Genomic DNA, 26,092 nt, shown 5'->3' on the forward strand with positions numbered 1-26,092 from the left:
GAACATTCTGAAAAACAGACACCTGAGGGAGTCCCGGGAGGTGCGACTTTCGTGGATCCCCCAGTGTTTTCTTACCCAGAATCCTCAGCTAATCTCATATTTAGCTAAAAAAATCTATTTTTCACATATTTCTGTGTGGCATCACTGCACTGGGACAAATTTCCTACCACCCAGCATTCCCCTCAGTCTCCCGGTAAAAATGAAACCTCACTTGTGTAGGTGGACCAAGCGCCTGTGACATGGAAGAGCCAAAAACATGTTGAAATTGAGGGGAACTGAAGTGGGTCCAAAAGGACAGTTTGAAAAAAAAACATTTTTAGGCTGACAAGTGCGGCAGAATTTTTATCGGTATAGATGCGACAATGCTGAGTGGTAGGAATTTTGTGGATTCCTGCAGATTCCACAAGGTTCCATCACAAAAATGTGGGAAAATTTGTGATTTCCTGCAAAGTTGGAGGTTTCCAGGGCATTGTGGGTAAGAAAATGGTGCGGGTGCATGTGAAGGGCGCCACCCTGGACTCACCCAGCTGTTTAGTTTTCAGAAGTATCTAGGTCTTGTGGATTTTTCTCCATGGCAGCGTCACAAAGTCCAAAAAGTGCAGCCCTCCCCATTACAAGTAGGACGATTTTGGGAGTTAGACAAGCAAACTATCACGGGCCAAATGTAAAACCAAAACCCAAAATAATCAAATGTCCTCTTGCTTGCCATGGGATAAGATGTTTTAGTGTGCGGTGGAAGAGCTGAAAGTCTGTTACTCCCTTCAGTTGGGTTGGGGGCATAACCATTTAGCCACCATCCCACTATTTTTTTTTTATTCCCTGGCATCTAGTAGGCTTTCTGCCCCCCCGGGAGTGGATCGGGGGTAATTGCCCCATCTGCCCACCGGTGGGCAGAATAACTTTGGCCCCATTTATTTGGGGTGACCATACCCCCACCCTCTTTTTTTGAAAAAAATCTTCACTGGTGGGCTTTCTGCTCGCCTTCTAAAAATAGGCTGATCTGCCGGCCAACAGTAATGTGCCCCCATGGGGAGCGGCCCTTGCTCAAGGGGCTGCCCCCCAAACAAAACAAACACACACACCAATCCCTGGTGCCTAAGTGGTTTCTGCCCCCTTTCCCCCTGGGGCAGAAATGGCCTAAAATAAATTTGCCCGCTCCAGGGGAGTGACCCTTGCATAATCCTGGGTGCCTAGTGGCAGATCGTCCTAATAAAAATAGGCTGATCTGCCCCCAAGCAGGGTAGAAATGGCCTAAAATGAATTTGCCCCCAAGGGGAGCGACCCTTGCCTAAGGGGTCACTCCCCTTGCGTGAAATTGACGCCACAAAATATAAGTCCCTGGTGTCTAGTGGTTTCTGCCCCCCTTGAGGGCAGATCGGCCTAATAAAAATAGGCCGATCTGCCCGCAAGGAGGGTAGAAAAGGCCCAAAATAAAAAATTTCAACAAGGGGAGTGACCCTTGCCTAAGGAGTCACTCCCCTTGCATGAAATTGACAAAAACAAAATCCCTGATATCTAGTGGTTTCTGGCCTAATGAAAATAGGCCGATCTGCAGAAATGGCCTAAAGATAATTTTGCCCCCAGGGGAGCAACCTTTGCCTGAGGGGTCACTCCCCACATCTAAAAAAAAAATAAAGCAACAAAAAAAATTGATCCCCGGTGTCTAGAGGTTTGTGCCCCAGCTAAAAATATTTTGCCTCCGAGGGGAGCATCCCCTGTCCAAGGGGCCGCTCCTCTTATAACATAAATTTTTAAAAAAACATCCCTGGTGTCTAGTGGGCATTTCTGCTGCCCGATATCTTCACAATCGGGCAACAGAAATGCTGAGAGAGGCATCAAAGGAAAAGAAAGTCCTTTCCTTTCCTTTGATGCCTCTCTCGCACCCTCCACGTGATCGGAAGAGAAATGCTTTTGCATTTCTCTTCCGATCCGTGCTGGAAGCTGAGCTTCCAATGTGGTGGGGACAGCCTCTGATGAGGTCAGCGCACGATTGTGCGCTGAAGTCATCAGACTCCACATGGGGTTCCGGGGAGGGCGGGGTGGAAGGGGAAGTGACTCCCCTTCCAGCCCTGCCCAAGGGAGGGGGGTGTGAGGCCCCCGGGAGGAGTGCTAGTACTTCCCCCGGTGGCCAATACCAGGACGAAGTGGTCACATCCGTGGCAACTGAGCGCCACGGAAGCGGAAGTAACCACCTCGTCCCGGGCACCCGAGGGGTTAAAGAGAGACCTCTGGCTCATGGGAAGCGTATTATCATCTTTTCGATCCCAGCCTCCGAGGGTCTCACAAAGGCTAGTGTTCCAAATGCAAAAGCATTACAACCACATTGGAATCCAAGGCCGACATCTCTGACAGCCACTGATGTGGACTAAGGGGGTCATCATGAACATGAGGGTCCGGACCACCATATATTGTTCACAGGGAGACCGCCACAGGCGGAACTCCGCCACCGTCAGGCTACCGCCGCCAGGCAGCCTGACGATGGCGGAGTTCCTTATCTGACAAGTCAGCGCTGGAAGCAGCGCAGCCCGCCGGATAAAGAACCTGTGTTCCCCCAGCCTTTCCCTGGTGGTTTTTCCCGCCATGGAACGGCTGGCGGAAGGGGTGCTCCGGGTCCCCCAGGGGCCCTGCACTGCCCATGCAGTTGGCATGGGCAGTGCAGGGGCCCCTGTGCACAGCCCTGTCACCATGTCACTGCCCGATTTACAGGCAGGGATATGCGCGAAGGGTGCTGCTGCACCCGCCGCACTGCGACATTGACGACGGCTCCATGTGGAGCCGTCGGCAATGTCCAAGCCCAGCATTCCACTGGGCCGGCCGGCGGAAACACTGTTTCCGCCGGCCTGCCCAGCGGAATGTTCTTTATTGGGCCGGCGGGGTCTTCAACGGGCTGGCGGTCTGTGTTTAGACCACCAGCATGAACATGGCGGGAAATCCAACGGTGTTCATATTGATCCCCTAAATCTTCGATCCAAAATTACAAACTCAAGAATTCCTTCAATACAAAATGGAATATCCAGTACTGGCAAACACTTTGCCGACTGAAAAAATCAAATGATTATTTACACTGATGCATCAGCCCAACCTGTGATAGACACAAAACATCAATACTCCACAGCTTGCGCGGCCGTGAGTGGCTAAGTGAAAGATGGTGAGGTCCATCCACAAAAACCTCACACGCAGACCTTAGGGGCTGCACTGCAGAAATAGAAGTGCTCAAGGAATTGGTCATGGCACTGGACTGCTAGCGGTGATAGCCTGTGATTCATATTACTGTGTCCAGTCCTTTAATGGATACCTGCATTACTGGCATCAGAATAGGTTCAGCGATTCAAAAGGCAACACTATAAAACACAGTTTACTGTGGGGTAAAGTAGCGGACCTGAAAGAAATGCTACCCAATGCCCATGTAGTGCATTTATTGGGACATCAACATGTAGAAGTACACTTTGCAGGTAAAACCTTGACCGATGAATCAGCCAAGTCAGCAGTAGCTACAGCTTCTGTTGCTGCAATAACTCCGTTCAAGAATGAGGTTGTATGATGAAACACTTGCTGCTGTGAAAGCTTCAGCTGACAGCAAACCATTACCAAAGGCATGTCCTGCCAAATAGTCCTATCATATAACTAGCCTAAACACTGCCCTAGGAACAATACCAGGGGTGGGTGATCGTGTGATCCCCAACCAAGATCAAAGATCTGAGTTGATAAAAGCGACACATCAGAGAGTTGCTTCTGCCCATGCAGGCGTGACTGCTACTATTTCTTTACTGCAGAAATGCCATTGGTGGCCAGGTCTATACAAACAGATAAAAAATATGTCCTTTGCTGTGATATTTGTCAGCAAATAAAAGGGTCCATCATTAACCAACCACCGCAGTGTATTGAACCATTGTAGTCCCCTGAGACCAGATGGTGCATACAAATATATTCTAGTCACTGTCGACTCCTGCTCCTGATTTCTATGGGTCTGGCAACAACTATCAGCTGATGCTCAAACTGTTATTAAAGATTTGCAAGACTTTATTGGTACATATGCAGTTGCGGCTTTCCACCCGGACCAGGTCCCTGCTTTCGCCTCAAGGGCATTCAGGGACACCATGATTTCATTAGGGGTCCAACTACATTTTTCATCCCACTACCATCTTGAGGGTAGCAGTGTAATGGAGCAGAAGAAGAATGGAGACTTAAAGCAATACTTAACAGCCAAAGTATTAGGCATGGGTCGTAGTTGGCTTAGTCATCTCTATGGAGTCCAGAGAGCACTTAATAATCTGCCGAGAAGGTCCTTAGGAGGGTGCATCCCATTTGAAGTGCTGTTTGGGACACAAATGTATGTTCAACATCTTGATGGCTCTTACGTGGAGGTGGCAGACACACCTTTTGACATAAATGAACATGTCACTGTCTTGCAGGAATTACAAAAGTTCAGTGATGAAAACCAGTCTGCTTGTGCCACCTCCTTGGGACTAAGGGATGCACCAATAACATCTACTGGCTGGATTCTGAAAGTTGGGGATCTAGTATGAGAAACAATTGCTGTGAAGAAGAAGTTTGGTCCATCATATTGTGCACTAGTTTCAATCCTGGGAATACACAGTACCAGAACTGTTATTCTACCACCGCTGCCTGGATCAAAAGAAAATCACTTTGTCTCCATTAATAATGTCAAGCTACACCATATGGCCGATCGTCCACAGCAGCCCTAGTGGATTCCTGGGTAGTTCATGAATCCCTCTCGCTACAGACCTGGATGTTCTACAGGTTTTGAGCAACGATGCTGACACTTCTCCGAGCAAGGGGAGGGTGGAAAATGATCTTTCATTAGTACCACTATCTTCATCTGTGACAAGAAACAACCAATATAATGAGTATTACTACTGAAATGCAGCTCAAAGAGATCGAATTGTCTACTACAAACCACCGAGGGAGACTTCTGTTAGTTCTCCACTTCGTAACATGGTTCAAGCTTTTGACCTAACTGCTGCTGGATATTTTGCCTTTCAAGATGATTTCTCCTTTGATTCATCCACTTCTTCTGCGAAACCGTCGTCAAGAGCATGTAAGCTGATAAATTGGCTTAGACAAAATTATTTCATTCATCCTTGGAACTATCTGTGGCTTTTAGTAACTGTTTGCCTTTGGATTAAGTTTGTCATCTTCTTACTGATACGTGGGTATTACCTTCACTGTAGTTGAACTAGTGGATGAGGTCCTAAAACCACATTTTGCTTCTCATAAGGTCAGTTGAGACTTATCCCTTGTGAACATTTCAGCTATAACAATTCCTGATGGGACTGTTTGGGATAAAGTAACTTTTGATATATTTGGTCCACCTGAAGTTCTGCAAATACCATATGTTTTTAAACTTTACTTAAATGATATAATAATAATACCTGGGGTTGTTTCTAATTGCTGGGGTGTAAAAACTGTTGATTCTATGTTATCTAAATTAGAGTATTTCACTGTATTTGAAAGTGAAACCATTTACCAAACAAAAGAAAATTATGGTGATATGTTCTTTTACAATTATTATGGACATCATGTCATTCATAGAGCAAGTATCAGAAAGAATATGTTTGCTTATACCCAATGGGAACATTGTTCTACCCTGCCAATGGGGAGTTCTAAAACATATAAGGATAAGTTTACATATTTGTCTGGGCATAATGTTCAAGATGCTGCATCCTATTACTTTAAATTAAGCTGAATGGAAATGCACAATGTATTGTTGACTGATACAAAATTGATTTAATCTGATTCCTTTGTTTCCTGGTTGGCTATAAGAAGGCTATGAATACTGGATGAAGTCGATTGACTTAAAGAGTGCTTTGGGAACTAAACATTGGCAAATACAGGGAGCCTAGCTTTAGTTAGAGCATGCCTGATACCTATACAAATTATATTTTTAAAAGACACAGTGCACCAGACAAGTTGTTTAAATTTGGCAAAAATTAAAGAATTAGGGGCCTCATTATGACTTCGGGAAGCCGCTGCAGGCAAAAGACTGCAAGTGCTGGTGGACTTTTTCCCGCCATTTTAGGAGTCCTTGGAGGAATTCCGTCCATTTCTGGGCAGAAGTCTGACTCCAAAGTGGCGGGTGCATTGCCAGCACCGCCACGGCAGCAGGACTCCGTCTGCTGTATTATAAGCCATAATACGGTTTGCCAGAGTCCTGCTGGAGTGGTGGTGCTGGCGATGCACGACCGCCAGGACGCATCCCCTCCCGGTCCTCCTCCTCGATGGAGGAGGTAAGTGGGCGTCCGAAAGGGGGGTGTCTGTGCGTTTAGGTGCGTGTCTGCGGAGAGGAAGGGAGCGGTGAATGCGTGTGTGTATGCAAGTGAATGTGAATGTGTGTGTGTGCGTGTATGTGCCTGTTTATGGGGGTGTCTATCTGGATGAATGCGAGTCAGTGGGGGTGTCTGTATGCATGTTTGGTAGTGAATGAGGGTGTTTGAGTACATGTTTGCGAGTGAGTGGGGATGTCTGTGTGGATGTATGCATATGCTGAATGAATGTGTATGTAAATACATGCATGTGTGAAGGGGTGGGGGGATGTGTGCAGGTGTGTGTGCCGGCAACAGGAATCTCAGGAATGGAGATTCCTGTCGCTGGGTGTGTGACTGCCAGGATTTTCGTGGTGGGGTGACCGTCACAGAAAGCCTTGTGGTTTGCAGCCTTGTAATCCGGCCGGCAGACTGAGGCCTGCTGCCTGGTTGGAGGTGCTCACCGCCGGACGCGGCATCTGCCAAGCTCCACAACTCATTATGTGGTGGTCCTTACCACTGGCTCTGCGGTGGAAGGACTGCCATGAAGAGGCTGTCGGTCTCAGGAGGGCCCAATTGTGCCCAGTATCCCCTCCGCAAAATTTTACAAATGCCAAAATACATTAATACAACAGAAGAACAGCTCGATGAGTTGGTCCAAAATGGAACTTTCAACACAACACTTTCACGTCCTGGTGGGTGGTTATTGTGGCCAATGGACACAAATGGTTGTCATGCGAGTTTTGGAAACTTCCTGAGGGGTTTTAGAGTGAACAGAAAAGACCCTCGCTATGTGTCATCAGAACATTCTGGTATTGTGACAAGATACAGACAGAAATGGTTAAAAGGTTCATGACTGGATGCTGTGAAAGAACACCTCCGCCTCCTGTCTAATAACACAGACTTACAAGAATTTCTGCTAGGCCCCAGAAGACAACATAAAAAGCACTTATGATATGTATTTTACAATGAAATTTGGAAAATTTCACAACAAGAAGCCGCAGTCCGGTTAAGGCAAAAAGATCAAGAAAACTTACAGAAAGCATTAGCTGTTGTAGATAATGGGATTAACACCTTGCCTGACCACATAAACACTCTCAACAACATCATTTCTTCTGCCATTGACATTATGCAAACTAACATGTCATTTCTACAACATGGACAGATCCAACTTATGTCCATTATGCACTTTAATTGGACACTACAAACATTGAAAAATGGTTGCGTTCCATGGCATTATGTAAAGGGTAAGGACCTGTTTGCTGCATTTAATTTGAATCAAACACAACAAATAATGGCTAAGAAAGAGGCTACTTAAATTATGCTCAACATCAAAAAATTAGAAGAATTCCCTTTTACTGGGGTGGAAATACTATATTTTGTCTGGCTAATTCATGGGGTTATTAATCTGCCTATTTCAACACTTCAAATCACATCCTGCTTGAAAAACATTCCTGTAGACGGATATGAATGGCTGGGAGATAGTTATTTTCATGAGGTGTGGGGGTTGCCCTTTTTGTACAAATGTTTCAATGGCATGAAAGAGGTCTTTCTTAACAGCAGTGAATGTGAGACTTCTGTGAGCCATTTGATGATTTGCAAACAGCTTTCCTTGCACAGAGTGTGTAATGCTTCAGCAGCAAATTTGCCCAGTTATCTGAAGGGAGTTTCTGTTCTCTTCATACAATCAGCTTTTCAGGTGCTCTCAAATTAAAGTTATGTACTTCTAATCAGTGAGAGCTCGTGGGTAATTCGGGCTGGAATTGCCTATGTAGTTTCGGTCTCCCAAATTGTAACTTGTTGCTGTAAAGTCTTTTCCCCCCTACGCAACAGACAAAAGTACCAGACACCTAGCCTCATATTGCTACTTCTAATGTAATTTGGACCAGCTGAGCAGACTGAAAAACCCTATTGTTTCAGAAACATGTAGCGCTGACATTTACATGTGAGACCTATGCGTTCCAAGTAGCAAGGTCATCCGCAGAAATACAGTTGCTTTTAAATACAAACTTTCCGAGACACTTTGGATTAATATTTAATGCATCCAATACTGTTGGGATTGTACATTTTTTTAAGGCTGTTGCTTCTGGAATTGTCAGCACCTTCTCATCTATATTTGGCATAATACCTTCTGCCACACACTCAATATTTTCGGGCATTTTGGGGGATTCCAAATTAATTTGGCCTTAATAGGTGCCACTCGTTGAGGAACTGGAGTACAACTGGTCTTTGTCATTCAAACCGGAACTGAATTGTGTTCAGCCTGTGTTTCATTGCCTTTGGTGCCTTTTCGATTGTGCACTATAACTGTGTCTTTCTTTCTAAGCGGCACTTACTTTCACTGGACGCTAATCTGTTGATGTTCTTGATGAGGGTTCATTACCAGTCATGCACGTTGAGGGTGCGTTTGCTATGGGAAGCCTTCTATGAGCTGCCCTTTGTGGTTCAAGGGGCTCTGAGCACTTCAACATCTGCCACTGGATGGACTACAAGGGGAGGGTGCCCCGAGGTTATTTTAGTAGCTTATATGGGCACGTTATTTTAGCCATAGGCCTGCAGCTTGTGCCCTTTAGCCTAGTACCAGTTAATTTTATTTTCTGAGCAGGAGCTCTCTTCTGTGGAGATGTTTTATTTTCCTTTATCTCATACGCTTTTAGCACAGAGTTTGTTTTCATTCATTTTACTAAGACATTCTCATTCTATGCTTTGCTCAAGGTTGTCTCCTATATGTTGTTAGTAGAAAGTGGAACACTGCAATCTTTGTATTTCATGAGAAACGTGTTCTTACGTTAGGGCAGGTTTTTCAGAACACCAGCTGTTTTATTACAAAACATCCCTCTGCCTCCTATACGTTAGAGGGAGAGTTCCAGCCAGAAATCTGCCACTGCTTGCTGTCGCTTCACTGCAGCTGTCTGCTGAGACTTGGCATCTTTCCATTTACATGAGAGAGGACTCTCAGTAGACCAACAGCCTGTGTCACTACTATCATATTCAGGTTTGGGGGATGGTGTCTTCCTAGGGAACCTGAAGGGCAGGATAGGGCTAAGACTGCTGTCCTCTAGTAGTACCTTAGTGGCATAGGTAGGAATCCTGACAGTTAGCACTCTGACACTATGGTGGGACTTTTCTTGTGTTTCACTTTACTTGTCACCACATTGCTGTTATTCTGTTTTATTATCCTAATCTTTGCAGTACATGCTATTTTATCTAGAACGCAGGTGATTCAATAAGAAATATTGAACCGGTTCCTGTTCTGTTTGTGTTTGCATGTGTGAGAAAAATTTAACTGAGAGAAAAGGAAGAGATCTGATGCACCAAGATTTCCTTAAGAAATCAGAATGTCATGTGCATGGGTGCCACGAATGGATGGAAGGGTTAGGAAAGCAGTTATCACACAGTGTGAAATTGAACTCAGTTCCCCACAGCCTGGTGGTGCTGCTCCCCGAATCCAGCAGTCTAATTTAGTATAATGAGAGCCAAACATGGCACTCATGCTTGTGTCCTGAAAATGTAAAAAGAATTTGATAGTATAGGGTAAGAGTACTGGACACCTGGACTCTATGGGGGTGCCAAAGGGACATTAGGGCCCTCATTTAGAGTTTGGCAGAATAGGTAAATACTGAGCGGGGTCAAAACAGCATGATGTCAGCTTATCATTTTCTTCAGCCTACTGTGTAACCGGCAAATCCACTGGAAGGTTGGTGATCCCGGCCAGGAAAACGTGGATCTCTAAACTGGGTGGACAGTGATCCTCCTGGAGAGTGTAGGCCAAACTGGCATAGCAGTAGGCCACTTGCCGAACTTAAAATGAGCCTCCAGGTTTCTCAATAGTCGAACTGAAGTCACCTAATTAGATTAACATCTTTCAATTTTGAACTACAACATTATCAAGGAATGTAATCTGACATATTAAACAAACCTTCAATTATTAAAGTATTGATACTGTTGTAATGTTACATGCACATGAATCTCTTCATGAGATTATATTCATATTTTGTGGATACAAAATATGTTTACACTTTTAACTGATGGCATGTAAGTATCTAGATTCACCTTAGGTACACAGATATCCTTCTGAATGGGGCCCTATGTGTGAACATTTATCTTACGTAGAAAACCTGAAACTGGCATGGATTCAGTCCTTGTGGACAATGTTGGACACCAAGGCCCCTTGATACCATGCACCTGAAGAGGGCTTACCTGGGTATCTATATCACTTATGAAAAAGGAGAAACATTTTGAGAGATTTTGAGAGGCCCTCTGGTTAGATAATGCACAATGTTAATGTAGTAGAATTAACTGTGCAGGTATCACATGTTGTCCTATTTCTACAAATTTTGAACAGTGCAGCTATTACGCCTATTAACAAATCCATCACCTGGTCATACATTTCCTCCTATCATATTTGCAATGCATGTGGAACTAGTAAAAACACTCTCACAAAGGCCAATAGGATTTGATGAAAAATTTCCTTGTGGCCGGCCATTATGGGGGTCATTATGACCCCGGCGGTAGGTGATAATGTACCGGTAGTACCGCCAACAGGCTGGCGTTACATACTGCCACATTATGACAATTTACCGTTCCTACCGCCATGGCTGTAGCAGCCGCCGGGCCGGAGATAACAATCTCCAGCCCGGCGGCCGCTATTTGCAACGCCACGAAAACCATGGCGGTAGGACCTAGCAGTAACAGGGAATTCCTTCCCTGTCACTGGTAGGAGGCTCACCGCCCCAAACATTTCCCAGACAACCCCCACCCCTCCTCCATCCAAGCTTCCTCCTTCCGATCCCCCACCCCCCATACACGCACACACTCGCAGACACGCACCACGCATGCACACACTCACTAACACTGGCACTCACACATTCATTCACGGATGCATCCATTCATTCTCGCACACATCTGTACACACATTCACACTGACATGCAGACATGCATTCACATTTCCATTTGTACGTGCATTCTCATACATGCATACACCAACGCAAGCAACACTACACACACACAGTCGCATTCACGCACACACTCACACATTCGTGCACACAACCCCCCCACACACACACAACACCCCCCTCCCCTGTCGGAAGCCAAACTTACCTGCATCCAGGGGGTTATCGGGCAGGGAACAGGGCGTTGCTACTGGCAGCAGCTCCTGCCAGCAGAACACCGCCAGGCTGTATCATGTATCATGATATGCTGGCTGTGATCTACTGGTGTGGCGCTGCTGCTGGTTGCAGCGCCACCTTAACACCATTCACCTTTACGGCCACAGCCGGATTTCTGCCCTTCTTGTGGGGGAAGTCCGGCTGTGGTCATAATCTGATGAACGGATGGCAGCCGCGGTGACTGTCTTTTGGCAGACGTAGGTGGCATTTACCGCCAATGTCATAATGAGGGTCTATATGTCTAGTTTGAGATTAGAATACTAGTCTGATCATAACTTTGTTATATTCACAGTAAACAAACATGGTTTTTTGTACAAAATCTCTTGCAAAATAATAATTTAAGCATTTTCTGGTGTAGGTCATAATAGCAATTGATTTGTGTTATTAGATCCCGAAGACTATCTAGGAAACACATTTCTCTTGCTTTACCTCGGCCATGCTTGTGCTTGTTGTTGATAACAATTTGCACTATGGTTCCTGATGCTTGCTGTGGGTCTGGAGCAGCCCCTCGGTTGCTCCTGCCGCTAGGAAACCGTGGGATGTTGACTGCTTGTCTACTGGAGCTGGGCGAATCATAATGAGAGCGCTGGTGTGAGTGCCTCTGTGGAAAACAGAAATATTGCAGAATGAGGAAAGGCCAAAGGACCAAATATGTATTAAATTATAGCCAACTAACTGTACTCCATGATATTTAGCAGATGTCCCTTTATTCCTCAACAGTAGTATAAGAAATCCAATCTTGTAGACCAAGGTCTCTACTGTCATGTCCATCAAATTCCAGTTCCTGGCATTGAAATGAATGGGATTTAAAGGTTAACCACAGTATACAGCCAGTGAAGTGAAAATGGAAGTCATGCAGGACTGTTAATTATCAAGTAGGGGTTCAGTTTTCCTTTTGTGCTTGATATGAGATTGGTGCAAATTGGGACTTATCTCAGTTTTTTCACATTCCTTTTCCTCACGTTCCTACCTGGTGGAAATTGAGGGGGGCAAAGCAGCAGTACATGTAAGCGCAGTTGCAAAATCAGACCACAAATTATTTTTTGCATGTTATTCTGTCATTAGTCCTAGCAAAAGTAATAATTGGGTGAAAAAAAAAACGGATACATTTCACAAACCAGGTTTTTTTGTGTCAATTATGAGCATTCTACTTGGAATGAGGTCCATTGTTTATATTTGTTGTGCCACATTTGCATTCTGAAAACACATGGTGATTTTTCGGACCGCAAATTCTACTTACTATTTGGGAAAATCTGCAATGACATTTCAGCCTGTAGAGTTAAATGGTAGAGAAAGGGAGGTCCTGTGTTGGTCCATCAAGTTATTAAAGTTGGTTCTGTGCCATGCAGAATCCTACAGGGCTCTCTGTATGTGTTCTCTTTTATTGCACATGTTCTTGGGACCACTAGCACAGATAATGCCACCTTCCACCAACAGGTCTAACTGTGCACTTTCAATTTTCAGACTAACATTAATGCAGGCACTTCTAATGATTTGTGTAAAAGCATCACCCTCGCCTAAAACAAATTCACTGTTGGATGAAACAGGGTTACCTTAGCTTGATCAGGACAAAGTAAACATATTTAGAGTTGGAGATACTTTCTTGTCACTTACCTTTTCATCAAGCCAAGGAAATGTGAGCCTCATTAGCTCCTCGTAGTGTGGTTTCATTTGGGCCTTCCTTTTGATCAACATAGAACAGTGGTAACCTAAAGCATCTCATGCTGCTGAGAAAGATCCTCCCACTGATTTAGTTGCTTCATCGTACTGAGCTAACTAGGGCCTTGCTGTTATTAAACCTGGATTATTGTAATAGTGTTTGCACCGCAGCACCAAAAGAAAGATGCGGAAACTCCAGAAACTACAACACCAAGCACCCACTTTGCGTTTCAATGTAAAGAACTATTTAAGAGAACTCCACTGGCTGCCAATGAGAACGTAATTCAAATTTCTATCCACTGCCAAATTCTCTGCCCTATTTTTCTTAGCTCAATTGGGAATTTCCCCAAACTATCTCTTGTTGCTGTTCTTGAGCTAGACTCCCAACAGTGCTTCGAGATCCTGTAATGCAAATCTACTTTTCCAGGCCAGAATTCACCAAAAATCACATGGCGGGAAGATAATCTGCATGATAGCGCTGGAATGTACTATCCCCAAATCTCATAAATTAATCTAGTCTAACAACATTCAAAAACCTCTGAAATCAAAGAAACTTTCCCAGCCGTTTATTGGATCATCAGTACTGCTTGGAAGGACAGGGCTTTTGTGTGCAATTTGAGCAGACTGACCACTGAAGCTGATATTTAGGGTGATCGAGTTTCTAGACATGATCGGGATTTGGAATGAACTAAACTCCTGGCTTCATTGTTGTGTAGCAATGTATAGAAGCATTTCACCTCAAGCCAACACACTACAAAATAAATAATAAGGGGAGCCTGCTGGGATTGAGAAAGGCATGACAAATTGTGTGGAACACCCACAAAGTTGGAACCTTGCAGGCTTTCACAGACCTTTTGCATTGCCATTCCTAACCCGGCCATATGTAAAGGGCGGGAAAGGGCGTGGGAAAGTGTATGTAGCGTGAACATACTTCATGAGGATGTAGTGAAATATTTCCTAAATAAAAAATGGAGTAAAAGCTAATATGCTATCGCACTTTAAACATTTTTGTAGAACAGTGCATTTTCAGCAGGCAGTAATTCAGCTTTTAATGACTAAGATTGTGAACAGCAATGTTTATCTTTTATTCCCCCGTGCAGGCCCTGTGATTTTAAATCCCAAAAACAGTAACTTCCTAAAAAACATTGGCATTAGCCTGCAGCTTATATATGCACTTTCTCTTTGTAAATCTGGCCCTAAACAGTTAACCTCTGGAACTCTGAAACAAACTTTCTTAGCAAACTGTTCCGCAAATAAGTGTGATTTCATTGAGCTTTCTATCACCAGCAATAACTAAGTATGAATAGAATGGTTTCATAACCTGATAGATAAATGTTACACATATTGGTGCACGTGACCATCACAGCCATCTCACGAGGACATTAGGAACTACATTAGTGCTTAATTTGTGCCTATTGTTTCCGGTGCTGAGCACCGGCATTTATTTTTGAGGGCCGGCGCTTATTCTTCTGCCTCAAACATGTGCTGCGAGCACAAGGCACACATGGGAAAGACGGAGGAAGAGAAAAAAAGCCACAAAGGTAGAAAGCAGAAAGTTACCAGAGTGCTCTGAAGGGGCATGGAGTGGCTATAAATGGATTGAAGAGGCCCGAGATGGCTTCAGGATTACGCTGCCTCATTATTCCGTGGTCGCACTTTTAAACTGCAGCAGCCGCGCGTTTGAGAGTAGGGCTCTGGGCACCGGCATGTTTTTATTTACAAATTAAGCACTGGACTACATCTACCTGACATTCCTCCACATCTCAGAGCTATAGAAGACTCCGCTCATCTGAGGCGCCGCTGGCACTTCTATCACGCCACGTTAGCATGGCAGACCCGTTGCCAGTTAGCCTTTCCTGGAGATCCACCCAAAATCACAAATATCATAGCCAAAGGCCGCCCCATGCTGGGAACTCCCTCCCACCGTGTTAGGGACTTTAAGATATTTAATTCGTGCGACCGCTGTAGTTTGGCTCAGTCAATATAGACGGTTGTGACAGTGGCATCCCTCTAAAATTGGTGTGACCCTGCGGTCCGATTTCTTCATCCTATCATGTTTGCTGAAAGGGCATTCAAGATGAAGGTGGCAATGGATAGTGCCCATTCCCCTGCATTCTAAATGTGGTAGGGGGACACAAAGTGGGGGCGGGGGCACTGAGACATATTTCTTTTACTGAAGTCCCATTTCTGCCCTCCTAAAATGAGTCCCTCTGTGTCTCACAGGCGGCACAGCTAGACTGCCTTGCACCCATAAATATTTTTAACTACACTTCTTGGGATTTTACATGGAACCGCAGACTGCATTAAATAAAAAGGCAAAGTACCAACTATTTTAAAGAGATTTACAAGGAAGACGATAGTGTGTATGACCAGGTGCTATAAGGAATAAAATTGTCCTTACCGTACATTATAAGGATAGTGGTGTGGCTAGGGTGCCAGGGGGCCATATTCAGTTTCTGAAAACGCCCTCCTTAATCTCTCATTACATAGAAAAACTGAACGATAATATTTTCTTTTATATACCACTTCAAATATGATATTTTAATATACCTGCAGCTGTAGTTTAAGGAGCATTGCATGCTTCATTACCAATAGCATTGGCTAAAAAAATCTACATTTTTATGTAATACAGAGGACACTTACTGCTTCTCTGTTTGATGGTTGCCGAAAGGTATCACTCTCGTGATGATCCCAGGATAGATCTCCATCTCCTAATTATACAGAAAACAATGTAATATATTTTATTAGTTATGTCCTAAACAAGTGGACAGATTAGTTATTATTCACAAGAATAAGTGGCCCTGCACTATAGAGCACTTTATATGGTTCCCATCCTATGATCTACTTTCAGAAACAATTAAAGCAACCATAAAACACCAGTTGTTTCACACTATGTACCACATGCCAGGACAAAATGCCGCCTTTACTAACCACTTCAATGAGCTCATTACTTTAATGATGTCCCACTCTTTAGGGAGAATATTTCTAGGTGATTTTATTATCAAGGATAACATCAAGACTATTTCAATCTTTTTAAAATTAAGAAATCTGCACATTACTTGATCTTTCAGAGCTTATTTATCTCTCAATACACAGGAAAGACAACAGCCTTATTATCAATACATCCCCAGTCTTCGTCCAATCCACCTTTCTATACCTCTAGAGGATGTGCCAACTCTCTTCACAAAAGTTTGCAGAGACTGTTGAAAATCCTAATTAATGAATATCTATTGCAAGTACTTAAAGCACCAGCTACACCATCAACCGCTCTTCAGTTCTCTAAGGAATTCACAAACTGCACTAATCAGATCATATACAACTACATCAAGTTGCTTCTTGTTGGACTGGGCCGTTTCTGCAGTGTCACCCTAAACATTTTGCCTCCTGATTTTCTGAATATATTTCTGTAGGACTATACGTATATGTTTTTCACTACTGCAAGACCTACCTCTCCCATGGAATAATTTGAGTTGCCTTATTGCATTTAATAAGTGCTAACTTTTGATTAGGAGCAGGTGGGAATCTCATGTTTGGTGTCTAAGAAACTGTCATTTCAAATTCTCTTTAAAGGTAAAGTCAGATAGATTTTAAATCACAATTTTGAAAAAGCCACTTGTAGAAAGTTGGCATTTTCCTGCTCTTCCTATTTGGTACCTGCAGCCTGTTCCTGGTTCACATGACTGTATGTAGTTGGCAGTTGGACTTTGTATATTCCTCCCGGACAGCTATACAGTAGAGGGATCAAGTATGCCTGAATGGGCCATCACTGGCAGGATGGGGGCTGGAGCTGGGCCCAGTGCACGTTGTACTCGTGGCGCAGTATTGTTTAAAGACCACGCATAGACCAGTATCTTAGCTGCCACACTCGGAACTGCGTCACCACAGTTCCGTCCTTTATTTATAGCTTAGAGCTCAGTGCCCCTCCCGGACACGTTGAGCACGCTACTGAAACACGGAGAGCCCGCGTGGCTCTCCGTTCACTCTTTACATCCCTCCCATGTTTTCCTCCACATGGAAGGGGACAAACAAAATGAACTTAAACAAATAACGAAAACATTTCCATTCGAAACAACCCTCAATATAAAATTGAATGAATAAACACACATAATTAATAACTGAGAACACTACAAACTTGTTTCTTAGTACCCTAAACCTTCATGTCACTCACAAGGTCCAAATTAGATGGCGGGAGGTCATTGCACCTTGTTCAACAAACAAAGTCTCTCAGCTGACTATTCGGCACAGGATTAGGGCGTAAGTTATACCTCGCACTTCTGGTGCTACCACTCCCGTGTTCAAGAGCACAACGAGGTCTAGTTTGCTCGATCCTTGTTGGCTCTGTAGCATCCTTCCTTTCCTCAGCCGGTAGTGGTAAATCATCGTAAAAGTCCTCTATCTCTCCTTCATCATTGGCCGACTCTTTCAGACCAGCCCTCTTAAAATGCGATACATTTCGTGTTACCCTTTGTCTCCCTTTTGCTGCAGTTATCATGGACCCTTTTATGCCAATTACTTTCCATACGTCCGGCTCAAACGGCGTTTGGAACTTTCCTCCTCCTCGCCGATGTTTCACAACCACTCGATCCCCTTCTTGGAACCCTCGATACTTCGCTCGCCGTCGGACACTCGCTCGTTGGTTGGTGGCTTCTCGCCGGTTCTGAGTGGCTTTTACGTCCAATGCAGGAGGTTTCCATTTAGAACCGGAAGGAATACAATCACGTGGAGACACTTTGAACATCAAAGAGGAGGGAGCACAGCCAGTGGTGCTATGAGGCGTTTGACGATATGCACTCAAGAATTGATACAGACATTGTTCACTATTTTCATTTTGTTCTACTCCAATCCTTAGAGCTCTGTTCAAAGTTCGCATGAACCTTTCCACGTCCCCGTTTGCCTGGGGCCAGTAAGGCATTATCTTACGATGACGAATTGCCAGACAGTCAAGGTAGGATCTAAACTCTTGCCCTTGGAAAGGAGGACCATTATCAGTTCGGATTTCGTCAGGCAAACCAAACAAAGCAAACGTCTTTTGTAGAACGGGTCGTACATTTTCAAACGCCGTTGACACTATAACTTCTACCACTGGGAACTTGGTATATGAATCAATCAAAACAGCAGTCAGTCGGCCATCTGGGAAGCTCCCAAAGTCCATGCTCACTTTAGCCCATGGTTTCAGAGTGGCCGGTTCAGTTATTACTGGGCAGCTCGAAGGTTCTGTTGACGTGATAATGCAGGAATGACATTTCCCTACCATTTCATCAACCTGAGTATCCATACCTGGGAACCAAACTTTCGCCCGTAGTCTTGCTTTGGTTTTAGCAGCTCCTTGGTGCCCTTGATGAGCCAGCTCGATCACCTTCGACCAGAGACATTGGGGAAGCACGATTCGCCTTCCTCTCAGAACCAACCCATCATTGTCAGTAGATAACTCATCCCGTACCTTCCAAATACTCTGCATAGCGACTCTTTGATCAGGGCAGGACATGTGGGTCTTCTCTAGAAAATATTTCCACCTTTTGTGACTTAATGCTTCTTTGACGTGACTCAACATTACATCTTCCTGGGTAGCGTTCACAATGTCAGTTACAAGAAGTGCATTAGGGCATGCCGACTGCACAACCATGCTAACAAAAAGTTCAGTGTTTTCTTCATCTTGTTCTTGATGATCATCAAACAACTTCGGAGGCGGGTGTCGAGACAGATAATCTGCAGGATTGTTCACACCAGGCCGATATACAACCGTGAACCTATAAGGTTGAAGTAGAACAGCCCACCGTTCAATCCTCGGAGGTGCCAAACGTGGACTACCCGCAAACAAGGGAACCAACGGCTTGTGGTCAGTCACTATTTGAAACTCATGCCCATACAAATATAGGTGGAAATGGCGGCACGCCCAGCGAATGGCTAGAGCTTCACGCTCGATTTGCGCATACCGGGTTTCAACTGTCGACAGCGCCCTACTAGCGTAGGCAACAGGGACCCACTCTTGATGCCTCTGTTCTTGTAAGAGCACAGCTCCAAGCCCAACGGGGCTCGCATCCACCACCACTTCAGTTTTCCTCCCAGGGTTGAAATAAGCCATAGTCGCTTTATCCAGCAACGCATTTTTAATGTCCACAAATGCTTGTTGCGCATCCGGAGTCCAGTCCCACCTGTGCTGCCCTTTTGTGAGTCGTCGAAGAGGTTCAGACATGGTGGCAAGTTGTGGTATAAACCTTCCGCAATACATGGCCATCCCTAGAAAACTACAAACTTCCGTTGGATTTTGCGGAACAGCGGCTTGACGGATCGCTTCAGCTTTCCGTGGGTCCACTTGCAAACCATCTTTTGAAAATACATATCCGAAAACTTCTACCGAGTTTTGATAGAAAGCACATTTCTTCTTATGAAGTGTTAGCCCTGCTTCCATCAATCGTTTCAACGTTGACCTTAAATGACGATGATGCTCTTCTCTCGTCTTGGAGTATATCAAGATATCATCGCTTAAGTTAATTACCCCGGGCAATCCAGACAACGTTTCTCGAATCGCATTCTGAAATACTTCAGCAGCTGACGACACTCCAAAACTCTGTCTCTTGTACCTTCTTAGCCCCACATGTGTCGAGAAAGTAGTAATGTTCCTACTTTCAGGGTCCAACTCCAACTGATGATACCCTGCATTAAGATCTAACTTGGAGAACCATTGGGCCCCATTCAGATGCGCAATAATGTCATCCATAGTGGGGGTTATGTGCCTCTCTCTCTTGATGGCCTTGTTTGGCAGGCGCATGTCAACACATAGACGAATCGCTCCCGGCTGTTTCGGCTTCGGTGCGATCACCAACGGTGATACCCATGGCGTAGGCCCATCCACTTTTTCAATGACTCCTTGTTCTTCCAACGACCGCAACTCTTCCTCAACAACTGACCGTAGATGAAAAGGCACCCGACGATGTCGTAGAGCCACAGGAATCACGGTGTGGTCTATGTGCAACTTGATGCGTTTTCCTTTCAAACGTCCTAGTCCCTCAAACAACTGTGAGAATTCATGGAGGAGGCGTTCCACTTGAGTGTCATATATTTGACGCGCAAAGAATACCAGCTCTAACTCTTCAGCCGTGTGACACCCTAGCAAAGTGCCGCGATCCCCGGCTACGACATAGAACTTTGCATCTGCTGATCTATCTCCACTGCTTACGGCCACTTCCACGATTCCTTTGAGGGGAAGTGGCTCTCTTCCCCCATAATTATATATTTTAGTAGCTGTTGACATAAGTGGCGGGGCAGGTACTAATTTTTTGAAAAGGGTTTCATCCATGACATTGACAGACGCTCCAGTGTCAATAAGTACAGAAACCCGCGTGCCATTAACGTAGACATCACTCATGGGCGGCGGCCTCTTTTTCCCTGGTTTTCCTCCCGTGAAAGATATAACAAAAATGTCCTCATCTTCATCTTCCTCAAACACCGGACCACTCGCTGTCGCCTGATCCCTTGCTTCCTCCGCACTTTTGGATACAGCTCTGACATTAGTTTCTCTTCCTTTCTGTTCACCTGGCTTGTTTCTCCTGGACCTGCACATTTTAGCAAAATGGTTCGGCTTACCACAGCGGTTACATGATTGCCCTTTTGCGGGACACCCAGCATTCGATCGATGTTCATAGCCACAACTTCCGCAGGCTCTCTCGCTAGGTTTAGCGGGGTTCAGCTTACGAGGTGTTGTCGGACGTGTCTGGTCGGCATCTACTTGTTCCTCCTTGACTTGAACCACGCGAGTCGATGACGCTGCAGCCATTGACTGACCTCTCACTGCCGCCATGGCATCTGCTCGTACCGCCGATAGTTCATGCGACCTCGCCAGAATCAGAATGTCCTCAAGGGACATTCCCTGTTGCCGAAGGATAAGTTTTCTCAAAGCATTCGACCGACATCCTTGAATGATCTGTGCTCGGATCTCTTCTTGTTGGTTGAGACCCGTGCACAAACTTACCAGTTTTCTCAACCTGGCATAAAACATATCCATCGATTCTACCTCGGTCTGTTGCGCCTGTCTGAGCTTAAAACGTTCATAATCGGAGTTAAGTTGAGGATCAAAATGTCTATTCAGAGCAGTCACCGCTGCGTCAAAATCAGATTTATCCCCTGTATCAGGGAGAGAATCAAAAAGCTCCTGTAACTCATCTCCACCCATCAAAAGCATCACAGACCTGCGCACTGCTCCATCCGTCTCTCGGGTAGCACAAAAATAATTTTCTAAGCGATTTATCCACAGACGCCACCTTGGCGCAGCTGTGGCTGGATCAATCAGCTGGCTAAACGGTGGTAAAGAAGTAAGCGAGGAGTGAATACTATTATTTAGTTGTGCTGGAAGTTGAGGATTTCCTGGTGGTTGAGGAGGATTGGCATTATTAGCATTGTCTTGTGGTGGGGCACTCATATTTGCACTGTCTCACTCTAGTGCTTTGCACCGGTTAAGATATCTCCTGCCCTTTTTTCTAGTTTTTTTTTCCTTTTGGCAGGTCTTCTACCTTTTTTTTTTCCTTTTTTTTTTTTATATATGATACCTCAGTCTCAGGGAGCACATGTGTCCGTTTTTTATTTTTATTTTTTTATTTAACAATTCCCCAGCCTCGGGGAAAACACGTCGATTTCCAAAGATTCCCCAGCCTCGGGGAAAGCGCTCCGTCGATTTTAGGAATTCCCCAGCCTCGGGGAAAACACGTCTATTTCCAAAGGTTCCCCAGCCTCGGGGAAAGCGCTCCTCACTCGCCGCTTTCACTCCGTCTGGAGACGCTCATAGAGAGAGCGCTCAGCTGAAATTGACGAGCCTCGTCAATTTCAGCTGCTCTCCCGGCAGCAAGGACACGCCCTAGGGCAGGGCACTCTACGGAGCGATTCGCTCCCGTCCACGATCCTCTTCTGGGGGCGGAGCGGGGCAGGGCTCACCTTCCTGGATTTCCCCGATCGGGAAATCAGACAGCACCAGCCTCCGCTAATGCGAGGCACACCAGGAGGCCACGGGCTTCGCTCCTCACCGGGTTGACGCCGCGCCGCGTGGTTTACTTTTCCAGCAGCTGTCTGCACCATTCATCCGGTACGTCGTTTTTTTTTTTCAGGCTTTTACAACCTTCTATATTCGGTAATTATTGCGCGATGACTCGCATCCCATCCTCGTCGCCATTGTACTCGTGGCGCAGTATTGTTTAAAGACCACGCATAGACCAGTATCTTAGCTGCCACACTCGGAACTGCGTCACCACAGTTCCATCCTTTATTTATAGCTTAGTGCTCAGTGCCCCTCCCGGACACGTTGAGCACGCTACTGAAACACGGAGAGCCCGCGTGGCTCTCCGTTCACTCTTTACACACGTCAATAGGATGTGCCCTGCCTTCACTCAAAGAGCTTCACACTAGCCCATTGTGCTAGCTGCTAGGCAGACAGGCAGGAAATTCCAAACACTTCAAAGGGAATCAGTAGAAATTTCTCCTACTTCAAAGAAGCCACCAGGTATAAAAATAGAACCTCAGACCTATTCTTCAGTACATATCTGGACCTGTGGAAGACTCAAAAGAAAGACTGCTGTGTTGCTCCCCTGCAGGAAGGACTTCTACTCTGGTGCCCTGCTGCCTGAGTTAGAAGAACTTGAGCTGAATCTTGAAACCAGGACCACGAAAGGGACTCCAAAGGATAGTTAGCTGGCCTCCTGATCTGAGCCACAGTGAGAGAAGAGGCTCCAACTATCTTTAACTCTACACCTGGACTCTGCCTGCTGTGACTCCTCACCCCCCAGCAGTGCCACCCCAGCCCTGGACTCTTGGAAGTGGACCTGTAGGTTGTCTACCAGCCCAGCCGTGGTCCTAGTAGAGCGGTTACAGCACAACACAGCACCTCGCAGCTCCGCATCACCTCAAAACTGATTTGGAACTACCACTGCATGATTCACCCCGACGTAGGACATCGTAGCTCCTCAGAACCGCTGCTGCATGGCACATCCTTGAATCAGGACCTTGCATCACCGCACCACAGCTCTTTGGAACCGCTACTGTGTGACACATCATCGACGCATGACCTCTCATCGCAGCTCCTAAGGATCACCACTACACAATGCATCCTTGATGCAGGGCCCCTCATCGCAACTCCACACCTCCTCGGAACCGCCGCTGCCCGAAGTGTCCTCAGCGTGGGACCTCACAATGATCCACAACCAGAAATTAAAGTGCTTTGTTCAGTGGGCCTAATTTAGTCCCTGGATCTAGCCCATGCTCCATCAAGGTCAGTCTGAACTTGTGACTTTGGCCCAGTCTGGAACAACCAGAAAACCCCAGTTGGATCTTTGTGCCTTTAAGCACTACTTTTACCTACATCTTTAAAATTGCATATTTACGGTTCTACTTATAGGAGTTTTGTCATTTTTGTGTCATGCACTTTATTAAAATGTACTCTATTTTTGCAAATTGGGGTGGGATTGTTCTTGTGCTGTGTGCTCACTTTATTTATGGTTATGTGTAGCATAAACACTTTACACATTGTCTCTGCGTTAAACCTGACTGCTTCTGTGCCAAGCTACCAGAGGATTCAGCACAGGTTAATTTTGGGTTTGCTTGTGTTTCACCCTGATAATAATTGTGTATTAATTGTGGTTCCTGCTTGAGTAGGGCCCCCCACCCGTAAGCCAGTAGCCCAATTTCTCACAGCAAGAGGACTATCAGAAAAAAAGAGAAATGTTGGAGAGAGTCAAATTCCCTGAAGCCCAGCAATAACTGAAACCCTTGAGAACAATTTACAAGTACCCTTTTCTCCTCATTAGGGTGAATTACAGTACAAATCAAGGAGGTTACAAATGATAGAATCACATTCTTTCTAACAATTAAAGATTGCTCCTATCAAACTGGAACGACCACCCAGGTGTGGTTTTTTCATCTAAATCCTTAGTGTCTGTCATTCACATTTACCAACAGTCCAAATTAGTGAGCAGAAATGGAGAAAAATTGACTCGGTACGTGAACTCCATAAACAACACAACCTGCATTTTTCTCAAACAAACCATTCGAAATACTGTGAAGTACTGCCAGTTCAACCCCAGAAAAATAGTAGTAATTAGATCAAGTTAAGTAGCCATTTATTGACAACAAAACCTGCCAAGCAGTGGAAGTAAAGAAACAATTCTGCCCCGAAGAAAAAAAGCACTACTGGAGGTTTGATGTCTCCTTTAAACAATTCTTAGAGAGTCCAGATGTGCGACGTCTCTGAAGGAATCCAAAATACACCTAATTGGACAAAAAAGTTGTTTCACATAATTGTAAATTTACGGACTCCAAAAGAGATCTCTTGGTATTTTAAGCAAAAGATTTGAAAATTAGTTCAGAAATTGAACAGAAAGCTACACCTACACTCCGGGTGTGGCTTACCCCCAAACATGGTGGGTGCACTGTAGGGGAGCTTTCACCTCCAGCGCAGACGATCCATCCACATCAGCCCCAAAGAGACACTCTAAGTGCTGGGCAAGTGCAGCAATAACTATGTGAGTTGGTCACACTGTGCAGAGACCCATCTGATGAAAGTCGGGAGCCAGAATACCACTGAGCAACCCACATGAGGAAAGCTCTGAAAACTGGACTGAAGGACTGTTGTGAGGCAGAGATCAAGACAAAAGCGGGCCCAACTGTGTAAGAGGGAGTGGTAAGTGGGGTGAATGGTGGGATGCCACAGGTGGTCACTATGGTCATTGATCCTGGACTTAGGCGACCGGTGCTCTGTTGACCAATGTAAGGAATGCATAGATTTAATTCTCCCCGAGGGCATTGCCCGGGCTGGGTGGACTACCGGGCTCAGGCCTGGGGCCTCTGTAGAGGTGAAGGACCCACAGCCGGTAGATGCTGACCCTACAGAATACTGGGAGCAGAGCAACAGTGCAAGTGAGTGAGAACTATCAGGAGTACCTTGCCTGTAGGGGAATTTAAATGTGAAGATGGGCTAGGCACATGATGAGAGCAGCGGGATGTAGCAAGAAGTGCCAGCTGTGAGAGACTCATGATCTGGTGATAGCCCTGAGTAGAAGGTGGTACACACGAGACCCTAAATGCTGGCTAACAATATAAGAGGGACACAGGAAACTGGGGATAGACTCTCAGCTACAGACAATGCACTGACGCCATGTCAGTCCCCAGTTAGCCGATATATTCAAAGAACAATCTCCGCTGCCAAGATGGCGGCACACTATGCTTAAGAAAACAGAGGGACTTTTTTTTTTAGCGCTTGACGAGAGACACTCCAATCCAGGATCACAATACTAAGTAGGATGCACGCCCATCACAGCACCAAGGATGCAAGTACACTATTTATTACTATTGAATCACAACAGGTGCGTATGCTGGCCCAAGTGGAGAGAGGAGAGTTAGCTGGCTTTCTTCCTCAATAGGCATTCATTGGGTGTCAGGCTGAAAGGGGTAAACGTGACTGCACCGATGGAATCATTATAGACTGCAGGGCACACATTGCGGGCAAGAGCACTGCGCCCCACCTTGCCAGATGCGCAAACCTCATAGTGCTAAGAATCTGCCCTGAGGTAACGAGCAAATGATGGAAGGCATAGCGCAAAAGACCTGAATTGGGACTCCCCGAGCGGTGACACACCCATTGACGTCTCTGAAGACATTGCAGTTAAACTAGACTAGCACCTCAGTCCACCAAAATGAAACTACTTTGGACAGATTACTCAAACATACAGAAGATATCCATAAGCAACTGCAAGAACTAAAAGACAGAGTGAGCCGCTGGAAGGAACAAGCAGAAGAGGCAGAAGGCCGGGCATGGCGCAATAACTTGCGCATAATATGCATGGCAGAAACTACAGAATGACCAGATGCAACTAGGTTTATAGAATCATAGCTGCAGACAGGGATTGTGCCACTCGGCCTGTTGGCTTACTTCACAGTTGAGCCAGCGCACTGAGTACCAACCTGACTGCCTCTGCCAGGGGCCCTACCTCAACCCATTATTGCGAGATTACTTAAATGCTGGGA

General features: G+C 45.4%; 1 protein-coding gene across 1 annotated transcript in view; it reads right to left on the bottom strand.

The window, feature by feature from the left end:
* The window catches only part of CHRDL1 (chordin like 1), a 632,262-nt gene that overhangs the window by 111,683 nt on the left and 494,487 nt on the right, over window positions 1-26,092 (bottom strand). The window contains exons 6-7 of the mRNA XM_069211416.1: window positions 15,734-15,801; window positions 11,861-12,032 (exon numbers count right to left, since the gene is read on the bottom strand). Of these exons, the coding sequence (XP_069067517.1) occupies window positions 11,861-12,032; window positions 15,734-15,801 (240 nt within the window). The remainder of the gene's footprint in view (window positions 1-11,860; window positions 12,033-15,733; window positions 15,802-26,092) is intronic.

Source organism: Pleurodeles waltl, chromosome 2_1 (assembly GCF_031143425.1).
Source record: "Pleurodeles waltl isolate 20211129_DDA chromosome 2_1, aPleWal1.hap1.20221129, whole genome shotgun sequence".
Taxonomy (NCBI): Eukaryota; Metazoa; Chordata; class Amphibia; order Caudata; family Salamandridae; genus Pleurodeles; species Pleurodeles waltl.